The sequence below is a fragment of the Primulina eburnea genome, chromosome 9 (assembly GCF_022965805.1).
Source record: "Primulina eburnea isolate SZY01 chromosome 9, ASM2296580v1, whole genome shotgun sequence".
Classification (NCBI taxonomy): domain Eukaryota; kingdom Viridiplantae; phylum Streptophyta; class Magnoliopsida; order Lamiales; family Gesneriaceae; genus Primulina; species Primulina eburnea.
Window position 1 is genome coordinate 2,157,800 of NC_133109.1, and position 26,403 is coordinate 2,184,202.

Genomic DNA, 26,403 nt, shown 5'->3' on the forward strand with positions numbered 1-26,403 from the left:
TGCAAAATCCATTTTCAATAGTTGTCTAGTGTCGAGACGCTTTCGCGAGCTTTCTGTTCGAACCAAACACATTTCTCTCCAAATCCGGTATTGCATTAGAATTCGGGAATCTAGAGTACCTGTTTGGCCACATGGACTTCTAAAATTTCTAAATCTTTTCCCATAATTCGATTTGCAAATAATGAATTCGCAGATCCCAACGATACCAAGTAGATGCTCGATTCCTTGCTTCGTTGGAAACATGGTCCGCAAAGGTCCATAAACCTTTTCGCGAAGAAGTGTATTACTTCGTTTGATGACGATGACATGGGTGACTGCACTGTAATTACTAATAAACATTTAACAGAAGAAGATGTAGATCCATCCATTGGTTCGCTGGCAAATACACAACTTGATCGTGAATTGTGTCTTGTTATACAAGAATGATTCTTGATGTTCTTCCAAACGTACAAGAAGTTAAGGCAGTAGATTCCTGGATGCATGGGCGTATGTTTGTGAATGGAGTCCACATCGATTTTATGAGAGGGACGTCGCCAAATGAGAATGTCAAAATTCGAGGAAAAAATTGGAATGAACATCGTGTGAATGTGCCGTTCTCAGCATTTGTACTGAAGGATGTTCTTCCAAACGTACAAGAAGTTACGGCAGTAGATTCGTGGATGCATGGGCGTATGTTTGTGAATGGAGGCCACATCCATTTTATCGGAAGGACGTCGCCAAATGAGGATGTCAAAATTCGAGGAAAAATTTGGAATGCACATCGTGTGAATGTGCCGTTCTCAGCATTTGTACTGAAGAATGTTCGTCCAAACGTACAAGAAGTTACGACAACAGATTCCTGGATGCATGGGCGTATGTTTGCGAATGGAGGCCACATCGATTTTATGAGAGGGACGTCGCCAAATGAGGATGTCAAAATTCGAGGAAAAATTTGGAATGCACATCATGTGCGGTTCTCAGCATTTGTACTGAAGGAAGTGGTCATGTATTTAGTAAGATTCAACGATGTTTCATGTGATTTAGTGGTGCAAAACTTTTGCGTAGAAGGAGAATTTTTCCAAACGATCACGAGGATAATAGCGGATGCTCCCTACCAAGAAGATTTGGGAGTAGCTACCAAATATAACTTCTTATGAGTGAAATGATAAACTGGCTAATGTCAAAATATGTAAATAAGAAGTATAACTGCTATTTATAGTTAGGGGTGGGTACGGTACGGTATACCGTACCGTACTACGGTACCGTATACCGTATCGTAAATATCGGTTGGGTTGATAAAATAGCAGCCCGTTTGGAGGCGGGCCAAACGGGTTGAGCCCGTTTGGGTTGCGGGCTGGCCCACCAAACTAGGGTAGAATTTTATATTTTTAAGTTTTGTATAAAAATTCCTATTTATTCCTTATTTTTTCTCATGTGCCTAACTTCAATCACTCTGGTAAAATCTCTATGCTTCTATTTTTTTTGAAGATGTTATACTCTCCAGTCTCCTCCCTTTTTTAATGTTTAACTCGAACTAATCTAGAATTATCGAAATAATATAGTAAATAAAGTAATTATTTGTATTGTTGAACACATAATATTTTTTTGAAATTTACAACCGTCTGTTTCCTCGACTTTCTGTTATCTTCCAATGTTTCTCACTTTTTAAGAAAATGTAGATGGCAAGAGCTAGGTGCCTTGTGCGGACACACCCTTAATATCGTTAATTTTTTTTTCCTTGTGAGGACAAATCCTTAAGAAACTGGAGAAAGTGTATACTAAAAAAGATTTGGAATTCAAATTTAAAGATTTCATTGTATTTACGGTTGGTGATATTACATGAGTTAATTTTTAGTACATGTATACGATGAAATCTTGTGTGAATTAGAATAAACACTTTATTTTTTATGGATTATGTTGATTGTTGTATGCTTTCAATGTCTTATTTCAATGTTTTTAAGTTTTTTATGAAACTATTTAACTGAAATATATTTTTTTTTTATGTTTATTTTATTAATGTTAAGTATTTTTTTTAAAAAAAATAATAAGTGAGTTGGGCGGCCCAAGGTGGGTTGGGCTGGATTAGTCATTTAGAGGCCCGCCGTTTTGGCTAAAAGATAAATTAAAAATTTGAGCAATCAATAACTCCAATAATAGAATATAAAGACTCACCCAGTTGGGAGGCTAAAAGACACGGTTGCAACAGTTGAGCCCAGTCGTCTTGAAGTGACAAGACTCAATCTTGAAGGTTGAATCGATAGCTTCGTACCCACAAAATAATTTGACAGAATCTCCGGCTTCAACCTCACAAACCGTTCAACGGCTTCCCCGCAAGATTGCTGAGAGGATGAAAAAGAAGGTGTAACAGGAAATAAAGACTGTCCTTGAGCGGCCATTAAAGAAGAAATTTTCCTTGAATTGAAACAAATATATATTTCTTTCACGAATCTTTGGTTCTTTTCCCACAAATTCCTATAAACGAAACGTGAGATTAGATTTTGGAGTTTTGTCAAAGCATTTGAAGCCTTCAATTCACCCCAGGTTCAACTGGAAAGGGATGAAATATTGGGGCAAATTTTTTATTCATTTTATTTTGCTGAAATATTGGAGTTTTGTGAATTTTTTTTAAAAGCAGCTGAAATCTTGACAATCCCAAGTCTCAACCTTATTTCCTTATTGAATTACAATGATGATGGTTGGAACTTAGTTTTATTTTGGTGTTTTTTTTCGGATTTTTGGTTGGATTGTGTTGTTGGTATTAATTTCTTGTATTCGACCAGGTAATGCTGTCTGTTCGATTGGTTATGAAATGGATCGACAAAGCATTGTGATATGGGAATTTTTAATGTTGATTTAGGGTTTTGTTCCAGAGTGTCAGTTGTAATTTTGTGGGAGTAAGATGCTCCTGGGAAACCCATCGTCAGCTGTGTTACCCCTTCTGAAAGCGTGCAAGACGATCAAAGATCTCAACCAGGTTCATTCCCACATCATCCGTAGAGGTTACGATCAAGATCATTTCTTAATCACCTTGTTCATTTCTCTCTGCACCAGCATAATGCCCACCAATCTCTCTTATCCCACCAGCCTTTTCGTCTGCGTTTCCGATCCAAATATTTACCTCTGGAACACCATGATGAAAGCGCAGTGTGAGAGTATTTCCCTTAATGATTGTTTTTTGTTCTTTAGAAGGATGAGAAGGGGTTTAAATGTGGCTCCGGATGAATATACATTTTCTTCTTTGATTAAGGGATGTGTTAGAAATTCGGGTCTCAGGGAGGGGAGGGTTGTTCACGGGGTGGTGTTGAGGTGTGGAAGTGAAGGCGATGTGTTTGTTGGGTCCAGCTTGATCGATTTTTATGGAAAATGTGGGGAGATTGAATGTGCTCGTAAGTTGTTTGATGGAATGCGTATAAAAAACGAGGTTTCTTGGACTGCTATGATGACAGGTTATTTGAATTTTGGGGACCTGGGAGCTGCAAGACGTGTGTTTGATAAAATGCCGAAGCGGAATGAGGTGGCTTGGAACTCGATGATTAAGTGGTTGGTTAAGTTTGGTGATTTAAATAATGCAAGAAAACTTTTCGACATGATGCCTTTCAAGAATGAGGTTTCATTTACAACTTTAATTGATGGATATGCCAAAGCGGGTGATATGGCAGCTGCAAGGGCGTTGTTCGATAAGTTGCCTGAGAAGGATTTGGTTTCATGGTCTGCTTTGATCTCAGGGTATGTACAGAATGGAAAGCCTGGTGCGGCCATGAATGTTTTTGGTGAAATTTTGTCTGCTGGTGTGAAACCTGATGAATTTATAATGGTGAGCTTAATGTCTGCTTGTTCCCAATTGGGGTCCTTGGAGCTAGCAAAATGGATTGAATCATATATGAGCAATGGTTCCTTTGACTTTAAAAGACCTCATGTTGCTGCAGCTCTTGTTGATATGAATGCAAAATGTGGGAGTATGGAGAGAGCAACTTATTTGTTCGAGGAGATGCCTAGACATGACCTGATTTCTCTTTGTTCCATGATACAGGGATTGACCACTCACGGTAGTGGTGCTCAAGCAGTGCAACTGTTCGACAGGATGTTGGATGAAGGCATAAGACCTGATGCCGTGGCCTTCACCGTTATCTTGACAGCTTGCAGTCGTGCTGGCCTTGTTGATGATGGATGCCGTTACTTTGACCTGATGATTCGAGAATATTCTATTAATCCATCTCCCGATCATTATGCGTGTATGGTCGGCATTCTTGGAAAATCAGGAAAGCTCAAGGCTGCTTACGAGCTCGTACGGTCAATGCCGGTTGAGTCTCATGCTGGTGCGTGGGGTGCTCTTCTTGGGGCTTGCAGGCTGCATTGTGATATTGATTTAGGTCAGGACGTAGCCCGTAGACTTTTTGAGTTTGAGCCTCAGAGTGCTGGTAACTACGTGCTTTTGTCCCACATTTATGCAGAAGCTGGTAGATGGTTGGATATATTTCATTTGAGAGACAAAATGAGAGACAAAGGAGTTCAAAAAGTTCCCGGTTACAGTTATTTAGAGCCAGTTACCCCAGTTTGATCCTGATATTCTTGAGTTTGGCAGTGTTATCACATCGAAATCAAATGAGCATGAGATTTTTTATTTCTCTCTTGGTTGCTGCTCAGTTTGTTGTCAAAACGTATATCTTAATCCGCTTGCCTTTGGCTATGGAATTGAGGTCATTGGTTTGACATGCAATTGCAAAAGCAACTTCCCATTGATGAGCACTAGGACAAGCGGTCTTCGTCTCAGTCGGGATTAATCTGAAAAATATATTTTCGGAGAGGATGTGAGCAAAAGACTTGATGGTTGGTTTCATATGTCCATAATTTTTGTGCATTGGTTTGATTCGTTTGAGAACTTGAACCGGAGCTGCAAAATGAAGTTGGCTGGAGAAGTTTCGGCTGCTAATGTTCTCTGCTAGCTTGTAACCAACATTCTTTGGCAGTTTAGCTGTATAGATACTGCTAAATATTTCTTCAAGATCAGTTCTCTGGTAAGATTATGTAAGGAAGCACCAGAGGGGAAAACAAAAGAAAATTAGAGCTTTCTGCTGTTTAGACAATCTAAAATATTTTCATCGTGCCTCCTACTACCTTCAAGAATCTTGCTGAATGGAATGATAGGGATATCACGTGCAAGAAAATTCATTTTATCACATGTTTGAATACAAGAGAAGCAGTTAACATCACAATTTTTCACTAAAACTTGATTCTTGTGTACCCTGATTGGATGGCTAAGTGTGCCTACTCCATTGGCAATGCTGTGGTCTTGCTTTTATTGATGCAGCCTTTTGTCAGGTCTGTTGTTTACTCTTGATTGACTTTTCAGTTTAACACTCAATATGTGCAGTCAATGTCATCTTTGAATTTAGTCTTACGTGCCTACCAATTATCTGCTGTTTCTGGGTTTTGATTTGGTTTTTAAAAATCAAAATGATTGATCTATGTAATTTCCCAGATCTAAATAATATGAGGTCAAAATGTGTGAAGGCCTTCGGATTCACGTGTATATATTATTTTTCTCTTTGAATTTGTACTAGCTTATGGATAAAATTAAAGCTTATTTACTGAATGAATTAAAATTGGGCTAGAACTTTATATGAATTGAATCATATCAGTTTATTCCTGAATTGCAAATATGCATTGAAGAATTAATGAAGCACTTGATTTATTATTCAGTTTGTACTGGTTTTGGGCAGTCTTGAGCTATGACGCCTTAGAAATTATAATAATAAATTGCGATGTCGGGAGGGATTGATGCTTGCCTATAGCATTGTCAAGTTTAGTGGTAAAGTTGTCTCTTCATTGTTTGCAAATTCACACGTTTTTTGAGCCATTCTAAAATGATTTTATATTCTAATAACTTAACCATATTTTTCTTTGTTGGAAATGACTGAAACTATGTTGCTTTGATCAAGTGTTATCACTTATCACTAGGAAATGTATTGTATAAATAGTAATTGACTACGTGTGATTGGAAATATGGCAGGATCGGTAAATATATGAGTTTTGTGGTCAAATGACATGTATATGGCGGTAATTATGAGGCTAAAGAGACATGAATGGATGGTATGCTTGTTGATCTGGCAAAGCCAGTGAGTTGTTATCTAAAGAGAGCCAGTGGAGTGTAATTAGCCAGTGAATGATGTATCTGACTTGATATCATGTTGATGCCATGTGGTTCATTTTGTTTAGCCGGTGGATGATATATCATGTTGATGATCGTATTTGTCAGTCAGTGGATAATGCATCTGGAGCGACATCATATTGTTGTGATTCTGCAGGGGGCCATATATTTGGGTACGAGTTGTTGATATGGATGCATTTTTAGTCGCATATATTGATTGTGATTATGATTGATTATGATATATAGAGGCATGAGAGTATTATTGTTGGTTTCACCTCATAAATAATTGGCTTACGATCCTTTGTGGAATGTTTTAACTAAATAATGATGGAAGTTACTCTTATCTCAGGTAATTGGCTACGGTCTTTCATGTGACGTGTTAGCTAAATAATGATTGAAGTTAATCTAATGTCATTATATGAGTTGATAATGGGCTCCATGTGATGTGCTGGCTAAATAATTTTTGAAATTATTCTGATGTCAGGATACGAGTTGATAATTGGGTGATGGTCCTTCATGTGATGTGTTAGCTAAATAATGGTTGAAGTTACTCTGATGTCAGGATATGAGTTGAAAATTGGCTTATGATTCTTCGTGTGATTATCTACAGTTGTTTAATTCCTATACATGTTTGATTATGAACATTTTGGCCATTAGTTCACTTAAGGGATTTGTTTTTCAGGTAACATGTTAGATGTTGGTGGCGGTAGATAGGTTGTATCATGGCATAATGGAAACCAGGGTAGAGCCATGCTACTAAGTGTTGAGTATAATTAATGATACTAAAAATGTATTTTGTTTTTAAATTTTGTGTTAAAAAAATTTGCAAGATATAATATGTGTGTGTGCGTGTGTAATGTGTGGGAAATATATGCCAGACGAAATATAAAATATAAAAAAAGCACAGATTATTAATAGTTATCAGTTACTACCAACTAGAATTGGTTAGTTGCGTGGTTAGTGCGAGATCAACCTCGGGGTACTACGTCGGGTGGTATTAGAGCAGTGTTTAGATGTCCGGGATGGTTAGGATCTTCGGTTTAGGTGTTGGAGGTCAATATTAATTGTGCATATCTATACATTTATATGGTCTTCTTATGCGAAAATATGTTTATTGAATTCTTTAATTGTGTGTTCGTTGTGTTGACTTGATACAATATATGTTTGTATTATCACTGACCTTTGAAATTGCAAGATGATAGTTAAAAACATAAAGAGAAGGTAAAGTGTGGACAGTTATGATGATGATGTTGTTTCTGTTATTAAGGGTAATGGTATGCTACTGAGGTGCGTGAGAAATACTGTATGGTTGGTACTTGATAATGACTGAAACATATCAGATCTTTTTCTCATCATATGAATATTAACTTTCTGCAAAGATATTGGATATTCTAAAGGTGCCAATATGTGGTCATGCTTATTTTACATATGAGATTCTGACCCAATGAATTATATAAATTAGTTGATGTCAAATATAGATGGTGATGTGGATTCCTGTAATGATGTTGTAATTTCTCACATGTTGGAGCAATGGTCGAGATGATATGCTTAGGTGTTGATGTGTGGTGTCATGACACAGAAACTCCAAAGCTAAGTATATATGAATACTTATGATACCTAAATGTATCATATGGTGTGTATAACAGTGTTCGGTGAAATTATATGTAATCTTCTAATAATTCCCGATCATGATGATGATAGCATGATTATTTGGTAGAGTTTATTAAATAAATACACATGCTTGTTTTTTACTTTTGAAAGGACATGTCTTATCTGCTAAAAGAAAAGAAATATTGATTTTATGGAGGAATCTTATGGAATGATGATGATGGTATGTTGATCTTTGAGTTTTATCTAGTTATTGATTGATCTATTGATAACGAAGTGAACTTCAGTTTGTTTTAGTGTAGCTAGTAACCTGAGTTTGATCTGGTTGCTGTATTGAGGAGTTATGCTTCAGTGACATCTTTGTGATACGATGCAGTGAGTGATGTTAGTCGAATTTGTAGAGAAAATTGAGTAGACTTTTGACTAAATTTTGCTAAGTTAATGCCTTGCAATTGTTGAGTTGAGTTGTTTGATGCTCCATCTTTGTAGTGATAAAATGAAACATTAAATCCAGCCGATCATATATTTTTTGTCAGTGATTTGGAGGGTCATATCCGGTAAAATAAATACCATCTTCATTTGCTGCCTAGTAACAGAAACCACTGAAACATCTAGGAGCCAACCAGATATTGAAAACATCGAAAAGTATGTTCTTGGCGCCCCTATGCGAGTTTGTGATCCCGGATATTATCGTCCCCGGATCGACAATGGAATCATAATGGTGAGTCACTGTAAATGGGGAGGTAATTCTGGACATGTATGTGGCTATTGTTCGGAAAAGTTTAATGTTAGAATCAAGAATGATGCATAGTTTTTGGCTGTAATTGAATTCATTCTTGCTACCTGACATTCGAGATACAAATTCTTGTGGTGCTTTGTTGAAAGTTCTTATCCATTTGATTTGTTTACTTGGAAAAGACCAGTTTCTAAAAGAGCACCCCTGTCGAACAATTAATCAAGAAATATGTATTTCAAGAATTGGATGGAGAGTTTATGTGTATATTATTTTCTATTTTTTGGGACAAATATAATATAAAGTTGTATTTGGATCGAATGATTTGAACACGAGAAAATGATTTGATTGAATTATTTCAGATGACCCAATTTGTGATTCCATGTGAATCAAAATGGTTGTCGTGTGTTTTGGGTACAAAATGTAATTTTCAAATGCACTTAAATTTTATATATGTTTATTCCATCATAGTTTGTAAAGAGACGTACGGTTTAATTATTATAAATTGTAATAAACTCTGCTCCACTAATTTATTTTGAATGAACAAAACTTTGTTATTGAGAATTTAAATATTGAAAAATTCGGCAGTTAAGAATTTGTAATTAATATAACTTTTTTTACCTTGAATTATATATAGATTTGGGCAATTGCAATATCAATATTATTAATGTAAAATGATATTTGGGTACATAAACTAATTAGTAATTAAATTCGTGGAATTATTTTTAAAGTTGTGTAAATTGTAATTCTTAGTTAAGTAATTGACAAGATTTTACCTAAAATTTTTAGCTTATTTTTAAAATCTTTGTTAAATTTTTTTTTGCATATTAAATATTTTTTAAAATTAATAGAGTTCTTCTTATATCATAACAACGACAAACGAATGAGAGCAAATTCTTCAAGTGTATGATTCTGTAAACTATATTTTAGTGGGTGAACAAACTCATTGATACCAAAGAAAAATGTGAAAATCGCTGAAAAATGATTTTAATAAAATTGTCACAAACCATAGCGGTTTTTTGAATTTCGAATTTACGATGGAATTTAATTTAGAAATTCTGTAGCCGTTCTGTATTTAAGTGCAGTAGCTTTTATAAACCGTCGGGTAAATTTAAATCGTCGCTAATTGAGTTTTTTTTTTCTTTTTTTTTTGTGGGCAGTTTCACCACATGAGCTTTCCACATCTTCGACCTGACTTTGTCATCACCCTTCCATGGAAGAACGACAATATCGTGTATATGGGCCAGCCTCAACATGGAATCAACGAAGTGATGTTGCATCGGAGCAACCAGGATAATGAATTCCTCTATTGTTAAATCAGTTGCAATTTGGACACTGGAATCTATTGCAGACTGCATGTGAAGTTACAATTGCAAATGAAGGAAACTACTAATTTAATTTCGATTACAATTACTGATGATTCTGTTAACTGATACAAAAGTATTAACACTGATTGACTAATTCATATTCTAACTGAATCAATGTCTATTAGAATCACATACATGTTTATCTTGTTGGATAAATGAAGAGCAAAAAAGAGTGAAGAGTGAAGATGTTTATCTTGTTGGATAAATGAAGAGAAAAGAAGAGTGAATACTAGTTTAATGACCATTCCATTATACCAAAGTGCAATATCAATATACCATAAAATAATTCATTTCAAATTTGAAACGTTGTATGACCATTCCAATATATCAGAGATTAATATTAATGCTAGTCTGCACAGAAAACTGAAGTAAGATCTAAATTGAGTGTACTTGAAGGTTGCAAGATTGTAACGCAAGCTTGTCAATGTCAGACAAAGCATACAAACACTATCCATCTGCATCCCTCAAGTTCTTTTTTCACATGCCTAGCTTCCCCCATGCAACATGGATAAAATAAATAAAGAAACAAATAGGGGGAAGTGAATTTGACTCTAATGGAGCAACAAGCTGCAGCAGATGAAGTTAGCGGCTTAAGTCATTCAAACAATTCCGCAGGTATGGATAGAAGGCATTACTTCTTTGCTACAAATTGATCGTGGTTCGTGAAGCAAAAACATGATGTTAAGATTAGCCAACTTCATAATGTATAGAATCTTGAATCAAGACAAATAAATAGTTGGAGCTGTAAATATTGTTCTGTAATAGTTGGAGCAAGATGAAGTTAGCTGCTAAAGTCATTCAATCAATTCCGCGGGTATGGATAGAGGGCATTACTTATTTGCTACAAATTGAACGTAGTTCATGAAGCAAAAACATGATGTTAAGATTAGCCAACCTCATAATGTATAGAATCTTGAATCAAGACAAAATTAATAGTTGGAGCTGTTCTGTAACAGTTAATTGGTGTTTCCTGTGTAATTTATGCATGTGAAGGGGAATAAAATTGGCCAGCGCTTGACATATAACTGCAGTGTGAAACGATTAAAAATGACCATTAACCAAAGAGATTTTATGCTTGTGATGCCAACACCTATTGGCTGCATTGGCACAAGCAGGGCCCTTCTTTTAAATGGAGAGTATGTATCAGAAGAAAGAGTTTTTGCTCGTGAGGCTGTTTAGAGTTCTGGTTTGCAAAAAAATGATGTAAGGAAGCAGTTTGCAGACTCGGTTAGTTATACTAGGGGGCTGATAATGCCTTGTGCAACGAACAGATCTCCTAGAATAAATAGAATCAGTACCAAAGACATTAATCTAATAGAGTTCTTTCCGCGAATAAATCAAGGGACCACCTCAAGAGACATTTAGCTCAAGATGCTGCCATCTAATATAATACTGCAGATTCCATTAGCAGAACCTGAGTTTAAACCGCTTGAAACAATATAATTACTCAAAGATAGGTTATCCTGAGAAGAAGTCGAAAGAAAAACATATCACTTCCCTAAAGTATGTGTTACCAGTAACAGAACTCTTCAACCTGAGGACCATAAATCTCTTCACATTTGCTAAATGTACATGTAGATAAGTTACGATTTCAATTAGGATGATAAGGATTGTTTTGTTTAAAGAAAACATTGATGAAGACTTATATATGGCGCAACTAAAAGACCTTAAATTCGTGGAAACTTAACTGAAGGTGTAGAAATTTCATATTTTCATTTACAGATTAAACAAACATCCTGAAAATGGAACATCCAGTCTATCTATCATCAAACAGTTCTCTAATTCAGCCTTTTCTTTTTGCCCCACTAATTACTTGAAGTATCTGAAAGTGAAACAATCTTTTCAAAACTAGCTTCTTCCTTCACCAAAATCATGGCAAGTTCACGGTACTCTTCTTCTTCAAACGAATTTTCTGCCACTAAAGTATCGCAACATTCAATTTGTCTGAAGAAGATAAGGCTCACCTCTTTCATTATGCATCCAGAAAGTGGCAGTTTCACCACAGGAGCTTTCCACAGCTTTAGGCAGAATCTGTCATCCAATGGATTCTTCTCTTTCAAACCCGCAACCCCCTCTTCATCAAGAACAACTCTACCCTGTTTCATATAATCCCCTGCCACAACATTTTTTATGTTTGGAAGACCAGCAATAATCTTGCGTATAAGAGTCAACCTCAAAATGGAATCCAAGATGTGTTGTCCCACCAAAAGAAGCGAGAGAATGATTTCCTCCATGGCTAAATCATTTGCAGTTTGGACACTGGAATCACCTATATTTTCAACAGTCGATGCAACACGATTCTTGGCGGATATGAAGATGAACCCTGACGACCCATATTTCCACCTGAGCAGAGGCTCAAATCTCAGCTGGTAGACACTGCCGAGAGAAAAGTTAATGATTATGGAGTCGGCGCAAGAAAATTTCATCAGAAAGTTCATGCTGCCCGGATTCGACAAAGCAGTCTCGCCTCCCCTCCTGAATCGATATTTGAGAAGCGACCACAGGGCTATCAGAGGCTTGAACAGAAAATAAGGGATATTCCGAAGAAGAGAGATCACCAGACGTGACGGCCGTACGGCCGCAGGATCACGGTGGCAGGTGCAAGCTTTAAACACACCTGGCATTTCCACAAACACCACACGAGTTTGAAGAACAAGAGCCGCAAAGTTCTTGGAAACCAAAGAACAAATGCATAGACATTTAGCATCCGAAATCTTGTCGAAGATGGACACTATCAGCTCTTTCGGGAGGCGATTGAAAGGGTTTTTCTCTACACAAAATTCAGACGCCGTTAATTTTTTCCTCATTGATTCTTCCATTGTTTCTCTGTATTTTCTTGTTCTCCGGTTCTCACTATCAGTGTACGATCCTGGAGTGAGCGGGGAGGTGGAGGGAGTCTGCGTGTTGCCCAAGTAGGTGAATGGGCCTTGATCTCCTGTGGTGATGGTGCAGTATAATCTGCCATAGGATTTTTTCTTTTTGTTTTTTTTTTTTTTAAAAACCCATTAAAAATAATGATAAATTATAAAAAAAAATCTCAATTCAAATTTCAATTTATGATTTACTCAAAGACATAAAAATTTAGTTTGAGTTCATCAATTTTGAAAAGTGATAAAAAATAAATTTGATTTTATAACTACGTCAGAAATTATATTAGAGTCGAGGTAAAATTATTTACAATAAAATCTAACCAAGTTTAGATTTTAAGAGCAAAGATAAACATATCAGAATCTTAAAGTAAATATATTATGCAGAGTAATAGGTTCCTATAAATAGTCATGAATTCTCTTAACTCTTCGGAGATCGAAAAAATTCAAAAAACGGTACATAAATATGCTAATTAGTTATAGCATGTACCACGCAAAATTGAGAAAATTGTTGAGAAACAATAATAAATTCTTGAAACATTCAATGATATTCAAACAAGAATCTAAATTCTAGAATAATAACCAAGTTCTAGTAAAATGATCTCACAAAGAAGGTTATCACTGTTATTTGGTATTGAATTCTTACTACACCAAAGAGGGAAGACAAAAGTAATACCAAAATCTTTAAAGTACGAATAAAAAATGATCAATCTGATTAACTTGTATAAGAAAATAAATTAAGTTGATGACAACTATAGAAATTATTGGTCTAGAAGATCTTCAAGATCTCACAGAGTTTTGCGGATCTCAATGTTATATATCTGAAGATAAACACAACATGGTGTGAATCTCCCTCGATAACTTGGTTATCTTCCCATGAACAACCAAGATAAAATGTAAGATCTCATAATAAAAATATGAGAGAACCCTAAATAGATTTCCAACTTCCAAGTAGGTGGATAAGCACACACTGCGAAAATAAGTTCAAGGAAAAATCAAATTATCTTACAACAAACATTTTATGGGAAGTCTGTTTTAGAACCAATACACCTTTATGGAGTTATGCCTAACTTTGATGTACTGAGTTTCAAAAACATAAAATATCTCATCAATGATTGGACATCGACAATGAGAATAGCATAAGGAATAATTGATCTTAATAAATAATGATTCATTAAACTTTTAGAGATGAGTCTGATGGGATCGGTCAAAATTGTCTGGGACATGACTTATACAGAAACCAAAGAGTCAGTCATAGTCAGAGAATCTCTTAGTGAGATAGCTAGAAGAATGTCTGCCCTATTTAAATGAAAATTTATAGTGGTAGAGTATTTTAACAGTCAAGACACAGATAAGAAAAATAAATATATTCAAGCTTTGTATAGTTTTAATTTACATGTGTTTAATGGATGAATATATTATGTTATTCATTAAATATAAATGAAATTCAGAAGTCGAAGAAAATAAATCAATGCAACATTTCTTAGATAAAATGTTAAGTCCTTGAATAGAAATACTAATTTTGGAATGTGTCACTAGTAATCCAGATATTTTGGCACAAATAACATATTTTCTAAAAAAAATTTGGCAATATTGTTTCACATGACAACATTACAAAAGAATTACAAACGATTAAGGAGTATTAATAAAAATACTCATTTATGTTGTAAAGAAAATGATCTTCCAACAATCATTGAAAGCAAGCAACAAATACATAAAATAGACAATTTTAGATCTCATCAATGTGTCAGAAGTGGAAGTAGTTCTTAGAAATTAAAAATATTTTAGGCTAAAAAATGCCAAATATTAAATTTTTTTGAAAATAAGTGGACCATCAAGAAGTAGAATTTCATCTCAATCATCAAACTCGTATCAAAATTCGTTGATATGATAAAAAAAATTTGTTGTATAGTTGAGTTGATAATTATTTATCAAATATGATTTTTAAATAAATATTTAAAAAAACATATCAATAAAATAAATTAAATAATCTTGAAAATAAAAATGTATACTTAATTAACTTTATTTATAATAATTGAAATTAAAAGTAAATTAGGTTAAGGTAAAATTGAAATTTTAGCTTGATCATGTATTAATTTTTGTCAATCTATAAACAATGCATGTACCAATTAAGTTATTTACAATAGTTCATATACTCATTTTTCAATTTATCAATAGTTCGACTACCGAAATGAATTTTAATTTTTTTAATACATATAAAGAAGCTTTTCAAAATATAATATCAATTGTTAATATAAAAACTTTACTTTAGTCAAAAATAATTTCAAAATCCTTATATATTATATTAAGTAATCTTGAATGATTTTGTTACTTGCTAGCATTTTATTTATATATATTTTCTCAGATCTTTAATGGCATACTATATGAATTTGAATTTTTTTAGAAAAATAATGTCAATGAAATACAATTGCGCTTGGTCGATTCAAGATCTCGAATTTTAGATTAAATAATGTGTTTGAGATATAATTACAACAAATTTTCTTCTAATTTCAAAAAATCAATAATTATACAAAAAGCTAGGAAACATAATTTTTTTGTGAAATATGCTCATATAATAATTTTTTTCCGAATATATTTTGCTCCAATATAATTGTTGCTCATATAAACAATCTTTTTTTTAAAATTCTTATTTGAGTAGGTGTCTTGTGAAACGGTCTCACGAATCTTTATCTGTGATATCGAACAACTCTGACGATATTCACAATAAAAAGTAATACTCTTAACAAAAAAAGTAATATTTTTTTATGGATGACCCAAAGAAGAAATTCGTCTCACAAAATATGACCCGTGAAACCGTCTCATACAAGTTTTTACATTCTTATTTTTATATAAATCATGTCCTGTATCTCTTTTTATGCATTAGGTACACCAACTTGAAAATTTATATCCAACATCTCAAAGATGGAATACAAACACAACATTTTCCGAGAAGAACACTAAATAAAGCCACGGAGAGACAAACATTCATCTCCATAAAAATCTATAACAAATTGAGCAAACAAAAGTGCATTTGAATCAAAACTACGAACACTTTCGCCATTTGAATTCGCGGAATCCAGACCCTGTTAAGAAAGTGTTGATAACTGGCTTGTATAGCAATATCATCAGCAAGAGGAAAATTTTCTCCTTGGCATGTGCTGAAAATGAAGGTTTTGAGATTCTTACACCCGGTTGACTGGGCGAAGCTACTTGAAGTTCAAAATAATATCCTTGTCCATCTGCGAAAAAGAAAGATTTGAAGTCTGCACCGGAGGATTCCAAAGAAATCATGTAACTTCAAATCGACTAAATACACAGTAAATTTACAGTTTTAGCCAGTTCTTTGGCCTTTTCATCGTCAAAGCCAAACGTAGCCATTATTGCATGCCCCGCTGATTCTTTTTGTGACCAGATTCCAAGAAGCAGATGTGAAACAGTAATCTCCCCACTCTCACCTGCATTTTGAGATCTTCCAATCGTAAGTAGTAATGACAGTAGCAAGCACTTAGAGAATTCAGTATTATACATAGTTTTAATCATAAATATGAATGAGATACATTCATATATCAAACCCTGTCTATTCCAAGCCAAAAATATACTAGAAAAAGTCTACCCCACAAAATTGGAGGAAAAGGCACTCAGTTGCTTGACTGAGTTTAATGTTTTATTAAAAAAGGATCAAAACAAGGAACTCTGAAAAGATGATGGAACAGGCACCATTGTTGTTCCTTATGACATTAGTAAGTATTCTGACTGATGCAAACAATAAACAAAAACTAGCAGAAAAGAAAACAGCCTAATCAAGGACAAAATAACCTTAGAAACTACCTTTGATGACAGTACTTCAGATTGCACACAAAGAACCAACTAAAGTCGATCCCAGTTCTTTTCCCATTTCAATTTAGTAATCGACGAGGAAAGACGCCATCGATGATACATAATTCACATGTAATCCAATGGCAAGCAAACGATGAAATTCTCATCCAGTTCAACAATTAAATTTAGAAACTTTGATTTGGATAAAATAAGTAACATTAGCAATTCAGGAACGAAAAAAGTAAAAAGATGATCACTGTCTATCTTGAAAAACTGAAAGAGCAAAATACAAAATCCATTAGATAGCGAAACAGTACGTTACAGTATCCAAAGTAAATATAATTAAAGACAATTCAGTGGAAGTCCAATTGTAGGACCAAACACTTAGAACCAAACCTTATAGTTGTTAGTTTCCATGTAACTAAAATTATAACCATTAACAGTCAAACACTACGTTTGATTAATGAGTTGCATATGGCAGCCACACAAGGCAAGATGTGCAACTAAATTTTTCTTCAACTTATAGCTTAGAGAAATCAAACGTGTGATCTTGGATATTAACCCAATTATAGATCGAAAGCTTGCTATAGCTCAATTATCCACTAATAAGAGCAGCAATTTAACACTTGTGAGCACAGTAACCAATGCTTAATCAACTATGCATGGTATATGAGGAAAACTTCAACAACATAAGAATTCCATTACAACCTGACTTCATTTTTTCATCAACCGCCCAATCTAGAGCTCTCTGAGCTGGTTCAGTCAAGGGTGGATGCTCTGGACTGAAAACATACAAGTCAGCCATCCCTAGAAGCTTCACGGTTTCTTCTCGCACCTTGAACAGTGTAATTCCATTTTCCCTCAAAAATTTTGCTGCCAAACTGGTTCCTGCAAGATCAACACCTGATTACTATAAAAAAACACATTTTTTCTCAAAATTTCAAAACTGTAACCTATGATAAGACGCTCATTATTTTTATACTGCTACGACACTTTACATAGCACCCGACATTATAGTTAACACATTACTAGTGTTGAACATAAACTCAACGCCGAGTTCAAACGTTTTCATTTCTTCAAGGAACAAAATGCACAAAGGTATCTTCTTCAATCAAACAGACAAATTTTCTGATGGAAAATATCGTTCTCTGGAGAATCAATCGAGTTAAGATTTTTAGTTTCTAGGATAGAAATTCAAAGCAAACTGAAATCAACTAAAAGTGGCAGCATTTGATCATTTGCAATCACCAACCTTCAACCAAAATCCCCATAAGTAGAGCCTCGGTTCCAGTATTTGGATATTTCAGCTTCCTAGCCTCCAACTCCGCCATAGCAAACGACTTTATCGCCCTAGCCGAAAATCTGTAAAGGCCAAAAGTAACTCTCAACTACACATAAAACTCATACTTACTCAACCACAACACTATAAATCAAGCCATATATAGACATCAAAACCAATAATAACCAAGGAAAAAGCATCCAAATCTTACTTTGGTTTCTTGTCAAACGCGGCACCTTCTCTCTTTCTACAAAACCAAAGATAAATTAACAATTTGAGCAAGCAATAACTCCAATAATAGAATATAATGACTCACCCAGTTGGAAGGCTAAAAGACACGGTTGCAACAGTTGAGCCCAGTCGTCTTGAAGTGACAAGACTCAACCTTGACGGTTGAATCGATAGCTTCGTACCCACAAAATAATTTGACAGAATATCCGGCTTCAACCTCACAAACCGTTCAACGGCTTCCCCGCAAGATTGCTGGGAGGATGAAAAAGAAGGTGTAACAGGAAATAAAGACAGTCCTTGAGCGGCCATTAAAGAAGAAATTTTCCTTGAATTGAAACAAATATATTATTTCTTTCACGAATCTTTGATTCTTTTCCCACAAATTCCTACAAAAGAAACGTGAGATTAGATTTTGGAGTTTTGTCAAAGCATTTGAAGCCTTCAATTCACTCCAGGTTCAACTGGAAAGGGATGAAATATAGAGGCAATAAAGCCCCTCTACGGTTCCTGTTTATTTATTCTTTTTATTTTGCTGAAAATCGCTATTTGCGATTTCCGTGCAAGTTTTTCGCGTAACAAGCATATGCATTGGATCGGTGCGGCTGGCAAAATATTTGTTTTATATTTTAATTTATCGATTTTAATCCGAACTGGTACATATTCAAAGTTTTTTCGAGTCAAATTCAAACTCAAATAATATTTTTCGATAATTTGCACATCGACAAACATTTCGAGTATTCCTTTTGAACAATAGCTCTAATAACTCACAAACATATTTGAATTTTTCGAGCTAAAGTCAAACCGAAGCCATCATTCTAATCGAACTAAAACAAATTTTTTTAAACTTCGAATCAATTTTGACCTCAAATAAATCTATTTAAAACCAAATTTAAGCCTTAAATTTTCAATATATTTAGCTCGATTCAATTTATATAAATATTCATAGATTAAATAATATGTGAGCTAATATTTATTTTTATTTTCACTCTAAATTTAGAAGCTTGGGGGCATCACATGGACATCTGTTAGGATCAAACGTTTATCATTAGGCCAAAAGCTATAACTGTTAGTCAATGCGAGATTTTATTTCCTTATATTTGTGGCAGCACATAGTACACTTACTTTAGTGCTAATGAGTCGGGCTCTTAGACAATGAGTTTAGGGAGGTGCGTGTCTATCTGCTGGTGAAGTTTCATTTCCCTTAGAGATCAGTTTTATCATTTCCCTAACAAAGACAATATTATCCGTTAAGATCTGATGTCCCTCTTTTACGACCCACTTAGCCAACCAGATCAAGAGACGTAACATCAACAGCTTGACGCTATGAGAACTTCTCAGAAGGTCATCCATATCAGTACTACTTTCACTCATGCACGCTTAACTTAACATTCCCCCCAAGAAGTATAGAAATATGCTTCTTGGGAGACTTAGACTCATGATCTCGCTCTGATACCCATTGTAGGATCGAGTGCTTACTGTTTTACTAAAAGTTGGTGGTAATGGTGCAACTCAAAACTTTTAAACCGCACAACAGCTCGAACAGCAAGAACAATTATTGCACCCAACAACATCAATATCAATATCATGTATTTTTTTTTATAAAGAATAAAATCATGAACAAATTATATTTTGAGGTATTAATATAATAATAATAATTATATAGGTGGTTTGCCGAAAGTTTATCCAACATGCATAAAATGATAACAATATCATAATAAAAAATAATTATATAGATACTACTTTTTATTTTTTTGGAAGTAGGTACTAATTATATTTTGAGGTATTAAATAAGATGAAAATATATTTCAAAATTTATATTAAAAAATCAGGAATTCTCGTTTGTTAAAAGAAGTTATGAGCTTTTAAATATTTTACATAAAATTTTAGTCAAATATTAAATTAAATAAATATTTTTCATTTGCACCAAATAACGTCGTCTGTATTTTTTTTTTAAAAGTATAGAGATAAGGACATTTACATTGGTTTTAATTTTAACACTCGTCATCTCATCAGATATCGTAGAATTCACATGTTATATACACATTATATTAACACAGACAGCCTCTGGTATTTTTTTATGTACATCCTCGGTCCTCCCCACATTCAGTTTACTGTTAAAAATCATTATTTGTGTGTCTCTTTGTTAATTCATCTTTATTCTTATTTTAAATTAAATAAAAAAAATCAATTTTATTTAAATTTGTATTACTTAAAATAAATCATAATATTAATTGTAAATACACTTATTACTTAAATTTATTTCATCTTACTTTATTAGTATAATTTATTTAATATTAAAATGTTATTATAAATTTGAAATAAAAGAGTAAAACATAGAAAAAAATCACAATTTCATAAAATAAAAAATTGATGAAGGAGTACAACAAACCAAAATTCGAATCACAATTTTTACATTCCAACGACTATTTTACGACAATTATATTAGTTGATCGATGTATTACATTAATTGAAAAATATAATAATTGAAAATTAGGTAAATCAGCGGTTTAATTTTTTTTTATTTTTTCCAATTTAAACCATTAGAAAATTTTTGTAAATAAAATATGATATTTTCTATATAAAAAAAAATAAAATTAAACCGTTTGAATAATTAAAACAAAAAAATAAAAGAAAATGGGCATGTGAGGTGGGCCTAGATTGTTGCTCTGTTGCCCACCCTCAGTCCATTGGTTTTGTGTGTGGCTCGTGTAAGCTCGAGCTAGAAAGCAAAATTAAAAATTCCAGCAAAAACTCTCGTGAAACGATGATCAATTTTACGAGATGAATTTTTTATTTGAATCATTCGTTAAAAAAAAAATTACTTTGTTGTGTAAATATAAATATTATTGATTCATCTCATAAATAAAAATCCATAACATCTTCTTATAAGATACCTGAATTTCAAATAATTGAATTTTCAGATTAAAGTGACATAATTATCCATCCATATTGAGTTGAACATTATATTAGTGTTCAAATACATGAGTGACCTACTCGATTCAAAAAATAAAGAAAATATAAACAAAAAAATTGACAATCCTTTTATAAATTTAGAACCTTTTCAGAATTTACCAAAATAATTTTAGCACTTCTTTAAAAATTATATCGAATCCAATGTACAGAGAGTAGGTCTCTTTAGACAGTCTCACCATTTTTTATCTATGAGACGAGCCAACCAAAAAAATAATATTTTTTGGATAATCTAGATAAAAGATCTATCTCATATATTACAAATTACGATCCATACATAGAACATGTCGAGTTTCCATTACAGAAAATATTATATCTAATCTTCTGAACTGTAATCATCAAATTTCAGGTTTAGAGAATCTAATGAATAGATTAGGAACTAATTTAACTTTAATCTCCTGTCCGATTCTGTGACGCGGAAGAATATTGTGTTAGAAATCTTTTTTTTAAAATTTTTAATTATGGATTTATTATTATTTTTTGGATATAATTTAATCATGGCTCTAAGGTGGTGGGAGAAAGTACCACATTAATCATCAATAAATATATATTATTGCTGCTGTATTTTCTTCAGATCCCATCGGCCACTGGAAAATACATCAATTTTCGTCCCGAACGTTTCAAATCACCATCAATTGCATGGAAATTAGTGGAATTTGAGGTTGGCATTTGATTTTTGTGGAGAATGGAGCTTATTTTCGCAGTTGAGGTAACATTTTTTTTTCTAAGGGAATGAAGTGGATTTCGGATCATGTTATTGTGTGATTTAACCAAATATTGGTTTTCTGCGTTTTGTGTGTTTGTTTATGGCATTTCTGATTTTACGCGATCTTGTTTCTTGTTCAATGCTTTTTGTTTAATCTGCAGCTTTTGGTCGAAATGGAGGAGTTATGGGGGATAATGATCTAGAGATTTTACTGATTGATTACTGTGTGATCGATGTCTGTATCTGAAAGCAAGTTAGCAGATTGAGGTAGTTTCTGAAGAATAAGAATCTGGTTGTGTGTTGAAATCTGATTTGTGTAGTTTTGAATAGAATTCCATGACAGAAGTGGCTAAACCTGCCTATCCGAGGACCTTTTTATCTATTGTTGGTTTAGTGGGAGGCCTTTCTGTGTTCTTAGTTCTTGCCTCCACCGTCTTGGTCCAACAACCAATAGGGTCAACAGTTCGTGGGTATTTCTATGCTGTTGATAGATCCATAGAGGTTCGTTCGCATTCCTCCGGTGGTTTGGTTTCTAATTCCAATTACAGCGATGGTTCTCCTGAAGATACACAGGGATCGAGTTCATCTGTTTTGGGTGGCTACGGAAATGGAGGTGTTTCTTTGCGTGGGAATAGTATGCCTTCAGAAAAAGGTGGAGGTAATGATAGTAGAACTGTGATTGAAAAAAATCATGCTCTCGAATCACTAGATAAAAAAGACTTGTCAGGTTCAGTACAGGTGGGATCCAAAAATTCGAAGAACGTGCATCCATATTATGAAGTTAGCTACGAAGAAGACAGCTTGATAACTCCACCTTCTTCAGCTACTGCTGCTCGAAAAGAATCACCAGTCTCTAACAATTTTACGCAAACTGGACTGCAGAAGAGTTTGGAGCCTTCTGCTGCTACCACCAACTTGAAAGCTGATGGTGTTCGTTCAGGTATAATCTTGTTGTCTTCTGAATTGAAGCTGACCGTCCTTTTCCACTACCCGCGCTCTCTCTCATTTGATACATTGCTTTTGTCGGAGTTTGTGTAATTGCCATGTGCCCCTTCGTGATATTTATTGTGGTTTCTGATCTGTTATCATTTTTAACCTGCTAGCATAACCCCATGCTAAGATGGACATAAAGTTTGTCTGTCCAGCGATTGCAGATTTATTTAGCATGGGGCGAATTACATCCCTTGGTTTTGCAGGTTTTCTTTTTGTTGTTTTTATTCGTACATAGCTAACAAATATTATTTAAAGAAATTCAGTTCTGCAACACACGGAATGAATATAATGAATACATTCTATTCGTGATGAAGTAGTCATTGTAAATATTTAAATATTCATTCCTGACTAGTATTTCACTGTTCACACATAAGCCCAATGGTATTTTTCTTCTGAATTTTTTTGGGTGTTGCTGACTGATTGTGACCTTCTGTGCCTTTGACTTGGCTTGAATGTAATCAAGTTTTCATTCCAACTACTGGAATCTGTTTTCTCTGTTTTTAAGAATATATCATTGGAATGACTTTTACGACCACATTAATGAATTTCCAGTTGACTAATATGCAATTGCTGAATTGCATTATGTGTTGGCATTTGCAATGTTATTTTCCTGCATTATATTCTCCCAAGACAATGATATACTTGGGGTTGAAGTCAAAAAACAACTATCGTTATTGTGTAGATTATATCACGTGGGTTAATATTCTTGACGATGAGTTTGTCTTTTTCATGTTCAGGTTGTGATCTTTACCATGGCAAATGGGTTTATGACCCTACTGGACCATTGTACACAAATAACTCATGTCCCATAATTACTCAGATGCAGAATTGTCAGGGAAATGGGAGGCCAGATAAAGAATACGAGAATTGGATATGGAAACCTTCCAAGTGTGACCTTCCTAGGTTTGATGCGAAGATGTTCTTGGAGTTAATGAGAGGGAAAACGCTAGCTTTTATTGGTGACTCAGTTGCAAGAAATCAAATGGAATCAATGCTATGCATCTTGTGGCAGGTTAGAAGAAGGATTTCTTGTTTAATTTTGTCTACTTATCCCCTTCTTTCCATTATTTATTCACTGTTTTTTAGCAATTAATGGTTCAGCGTGGGGAAACTTCTTTTCTTTTTCCTGTTGTATGTGGATTGTGGACTCTTGAAGGAGTTTTTTTAACTTTTTTACCGTGTTTCCCTCTCTATTAATCACCCAGATGTATTTTGAAGGAACTCTACAACTTGAAAACCAGTTGCTACCAAAAACTGGGGTATACTGTATGTAACTGTGTTGGAGGCGAACATACGACCTCATCAAACCCCATTTGTGCCACTTTGATTACAAATTGCATTGGCTGACCTATAGGCTATTGCTGTTCATAGAATTCTTTTAGTTCAATAATGTAAAATAATCTAGAAACAAAATATCTTCGTTGATGTAGTCTATTCGCATGAGCATCACGGAACAATGAAGATGTGGGAATTTTTTGCATAGCAGATAATACTCTACAATTTGTAAATCTGTCATTTGCACTCTTTCAGGTTGAGGTTCCCAAAAACAGAGGCAACCGAAAAATGCAACGGTACTATTTTAGATCTACGGCTACAATGATTGTTCGCATATGGTCTTCCTGGCTTGTCCATCAAACACCTGAACCATTTGACTTTGCCCCTCATGGTGTCGTTAAGCTCCACCTTGACTTACCAGATGAGGTCTTCATGGAGTATATCTCAGGTTTTGATGTGGTCGTTCTCTCCTCTGGCCACTGGTTTGCCAAGCAGTCGGTTTATGTTTTGAACAATGAGATTGTTGGTGGACAACTATGGTGGCCTGATAGTTCCAGACAAAAGAAGATCGATAATGTTGAAGCTTTTGGAATTTCAGTCGAAACGATTCTTACTGCCATAGGCACTCATCCAAATTACACTGGTCTTACACTTGTTCGAACATTTTCACCCGATCATTATGAGGGTGGAGAATGGAATACTGGAGGATCATGCACTGGGAAAGAACGGCCCATCTTGGAAGGTGAATTAGTTGAAAATCACTTTACTGATGTCATGCACGAGAAACAGGTGGCAGGTTTTAACCGTGCGATGAAGAAAAAGACCAACAAATCAAAAATGAAACTGATGGATATCACAGATGCCTTTTCATATCGCCATGATGGGCATCCTGGTCCATATCGAAGCCCAGACCCAAATAAGATCACTCAGAGAGGACCAGATGGTAGGCCTCCACCACAGGATTGCTTGCACTGGTGCATGCCGGGTCCAGTTGATACATGGAATGAACTGGTACTTGAAAATATAAGAGAATTCCAGGACATATAGAAATAATTGTCCCGAGAGTTGTTTGGTTTTGTTGTGAGCTTGAATGTATTCTTGTTCTTTTGTTAGAATTCTTTTTTTTTGTTTCCACTCCATAGAATACCGTGCGAAAGAAAGATATCACAAGTTTTATAGGCTATCGCTGATGCAAAATCTTTGTAATTTACTCTTGTAGCTACTGTACTGAAAATATTACTGTAAAAGCGCCAACAGGTCAGCTTTATTTTTTGTTCTAATGTAATCAACAGCCATTAGCACCCACTAATTTTCAACCTCTTTGTTTATCTGATAGCAGTCCCTATGTGTGGTATAGAAGGATGTATGATATTAATTTTTTTTCATATTCTCACGCAAAAAGTGGCTAATTTGGTGGCCAGACTTTTACAGGTTACAGAGAGTATCCCTAACCAAAGTAGTCATCAAAAATCCAATGCAAGGTAAATCACAGCAACTTTCTTGAAAGCTTATCACAGGTCCAGGTATATCCCTGTACTAACTTCCATAACATTTATATTGGAGGATGGTGTCTCCATATAATCAATCACTTTGTTACCTTGTTATGTCCGTACTTGTAACGGGCGTGAATCATCTGCTCTGTTGAAATTGATCTGTTTTGGTTAGAAAATGTTTTGAAGGTGTGTAATACAGGAAGCTATTCTTGACCGGCAAGGAGATAAACGGCCGGGTGAAAGAAAACGGAAAACATGCACCAAGACAACATGAACAAACATCATTGGTAGACAAGCTATGACAGGGATAAACTTCTTGAAACGATACGCTTTCGAGAAAAGCCACCGTGATGTACACTGCATTGGATCTTGGATGGCTGCTTTGGTATTGTATGAGGTGGGTTGCTCGTGCTGCATTTGCTCAAAGAACCTCTTCCCCTTTCTTAGCTAGCTTACTATCTCATATGCAGTATAGTGGTATTCTATTCTCTACCGCCCCTCAATTAAATTTGAGTAGAATATGTCCATTTCAATCCACATGTCTACACTCTAAGCTCTCGAGTTCAAACTCGATTAGTTACAAAATTTGGGAATTTATTAAGTGGAATCCACCATTAATTTTTGTGTGGCAAATTTTGATAATTAAATTAAGAGGCTTGTGATTATTTTCTAGTCACATCAAACTTCTCACTATTTCCAGGTGGCATCCTATGGCTGGGGAGATCTCGGGTTCGATATCTCGTTGTAAACACCCTCACCTCTAATTTATTAAAAAATATTGAAATGTTTTATATCTATGCTGTATTATTAAGTTTGAGGTACTTGAGTAACTAAATTTTGATGTCATGATATATATATATATATATATATATATATATATATATATATATATATATATATAATGTGAAAATTTTAATGGACACCTACAAAATGGTAAT

The 26,403-nt window shown here is 34.5% G+C and overlaps 4 protein-coding genes across 19 annotated transcripts; 2 read left to right on the forward strand and 2 right to left on the reverse strand.

Annotated features, from left to right (window-relative positions):
* The first annotated feature begins 2,132 nt into the window (after nt 1-2,132).
* Nucleotides 2,133-8,619, forward strand: LOC140841079 (putative pentatricopeptide repeat-containing protein At5g37570). Of its 10 annotated transcripts, none has more exons than XM_073208252.1 (3): nt 2,133-5,298; nt 5,990-8,110; nt 8,225-8,619. In XM_073208252.1, exon 1 carries the CDS (start codon nt 2,879-2,881, stop codon nt 4,535-4,537), a length of 1,659 nt encoding a protein of 552 aa, XP_073064353.1. In that variant the 5' UTR covers nt 2,133-2,878; the 3' UTR covers nt 4,538-5,298; nt 5,990-8,110; nt 8,225-8,619. The 10 variants fall into 10 exon arrangements, with proteins under 10 accessions (XP_073064353.1, XP_073064352.1, XP_073064354.1 ...); XM_073208251.1 differs by having other exon boundaries at nt 5,990-6,476; nt 7,590-8,619; XM_073208253.1 differs by having other exon boundaries at nt 5,990-6,476.
* A 3,021-nt stretch (nt 8,620-11,640) lies between these two features.
* On the reverse strand, nt 11,641-12,654 carry LOC140842115 (F-box protein At4g18380-like). Its single transcript, XM_073209928.1, has one exon. The coding sequence runs from the start codon at nt 12,652-12,654 to the stop codon at nt 11,641-11,643; it is 1,014 nt and encodes a 337-aa protein (XP_073066029.1).
* A 2,876-nt stretch (nt 12,655-15,530) lies between these two features.
* Nucleotides 15,531-18,547, reverse strand: LOC140841080 (ATP-dependent Clp protease ATP-binding subunit CLPT1, chloroplastic-like). Of its 4 annotated transcripts, none has more exons than XM_073208260.1 (7): nt 18,114-18,547; nt 18,009-18,044; nt 17,771-17,880; nt 17,227-17,406; nt 16,030-16,157; nt 15,889-15,965; nt 15,531-15,810 (listed from the first exon to the last, which is right to left on the reverse strand). In XM_073208260.1, the coding sequence occupies exons 1-6, from the start codon at nt 18,335-18,337 to the stop codon at nt 15,909-15,911; spliced, it is 735 nt and encodes a 244-aa protein (XP_073064361.1). In that variant the 5' UTR covers nt 18,338-18,547; the 3' UTR covers nt 15,531-15,810; nt 15,889-15,908. The 4 variants fall into 4 exon arrangements, with proteins under 4 accessions (XP_073064361.1, XP_073064363.1, XP_073064360.1 ...); XM_073208262.1 differs by having other exon boundaries at nt 15,889-15,941; nt 18,114-18,543; XM_073208259.1 differs by having other exon boundaries at nt 15,531-15,965; nt 18,114-18,546.
* A 2,929-nt stretch (nt 18,548-21,476) lies between these two features.
* Nucleotides 21,477-26,077, forward strand: LOC140841081 (protein YLS7-like). Of its 4 annotated transcripts, none has more exons than XM_073208263.1 (5): nt 21,477-21,707; nt 21,866-22,644; nt 23,435-23,709; nt 24,228-24,983; nt 25,404-26,077. In XM_073208263.1, exons 2-5 carry the CDS (start codon nt 22,041-22,043, stop codon nt 25,455-25,457), a joined length of 1,689 nt encoding a protein of 562 aa, XP_073064364.1. In that variant the 5' UTR covers nt 21,477-21,707; nt 21,866-22,040; the 3' UTR covers nt 25,458-26,077. The 4 variants fall into 4 exon arrangements, with proteins under 4 accessions (XP_073064364.1, XP_073064365.1, XP_073064367.1 ...); XM_073208264.1 differs by having other exon boundaries at nt 21,477-21,659; XM_073208266.1 differs by lacking the exon at nt 25,404-26,077 and adding an exon at nt 25,192-25,288 and having other exon boundaries at nt 21,478-21,707.
* Nucleotides 26,078-26,403: the final 326 nt, after the last annotated feature.

What these genes read in the sequence shown, in the direction of transcription:
- LOC140841079 (XM_073208249.1), top strand. Translation starts at nt 2,879, where the DNA reads ATGCTCCTGGGAAACCCATCGTCAGCTGTGTTACCCCTTCTGAAAGCG.
- LOC140842115 (XM_073209928.1), bottom strand. Translation starts at nt 12,654, where the DNA reads ATGGAAGAATCAATGAGGAAAAAATTAACGGCGTCTGAATTTTGTGTA.
- LOC140841080 (XM_073208260.1), bottom strand. Translation starts at nt 18,337, where the DNA reads ATGGCCGCTCAAGGACTGTCTTTATTTCCTGTTACACCTTCTTTTTCA. An exon ending in TCTTTTAGCCTTCCAACTGG is followed by an intron (nt 18,045 to 18,113) that starts GTGAGTCATTAT and finishes TTGGTTTTGTAG; the next exon opens with AAAGAGAGAAGGTGCCGCGT. An exon ending in TATGGGGATTTTGGTTGAAG is followed by an intron (nt 17,407 to 17,770) that starts GTTGGTGATTGC and finishes TTGATCTTGCAG; the next exon opens with GAACCAGTTTGGCAGCAAAA.
- LOC140841081 (XM_073208263.1), top strand. Translation starts at nt 22,041, where the DNA reads ATGACAGAAGTGGCTAAACCTGCCTATCCGAGGACCTTTTTATCTATT. An exon ending in AGCTGATGGTGTTCGTTCAG is followed by an intron (nt 22,645 to 23,434) that starts GTATAATCTTGT and finishes TTTCATGTTCAG; the next exon opens with GTTGTGATCTTTACCATGGC. An exon ending in TGCTATGCATCTTGTGGCAG is followed by an intron (nt 23,710 to 24,227) that starts GTTAGAAGAAGG and finishes GCACTCTTTCAG; the next exon opens with GTTGAGGTTCCCAAAAACAG.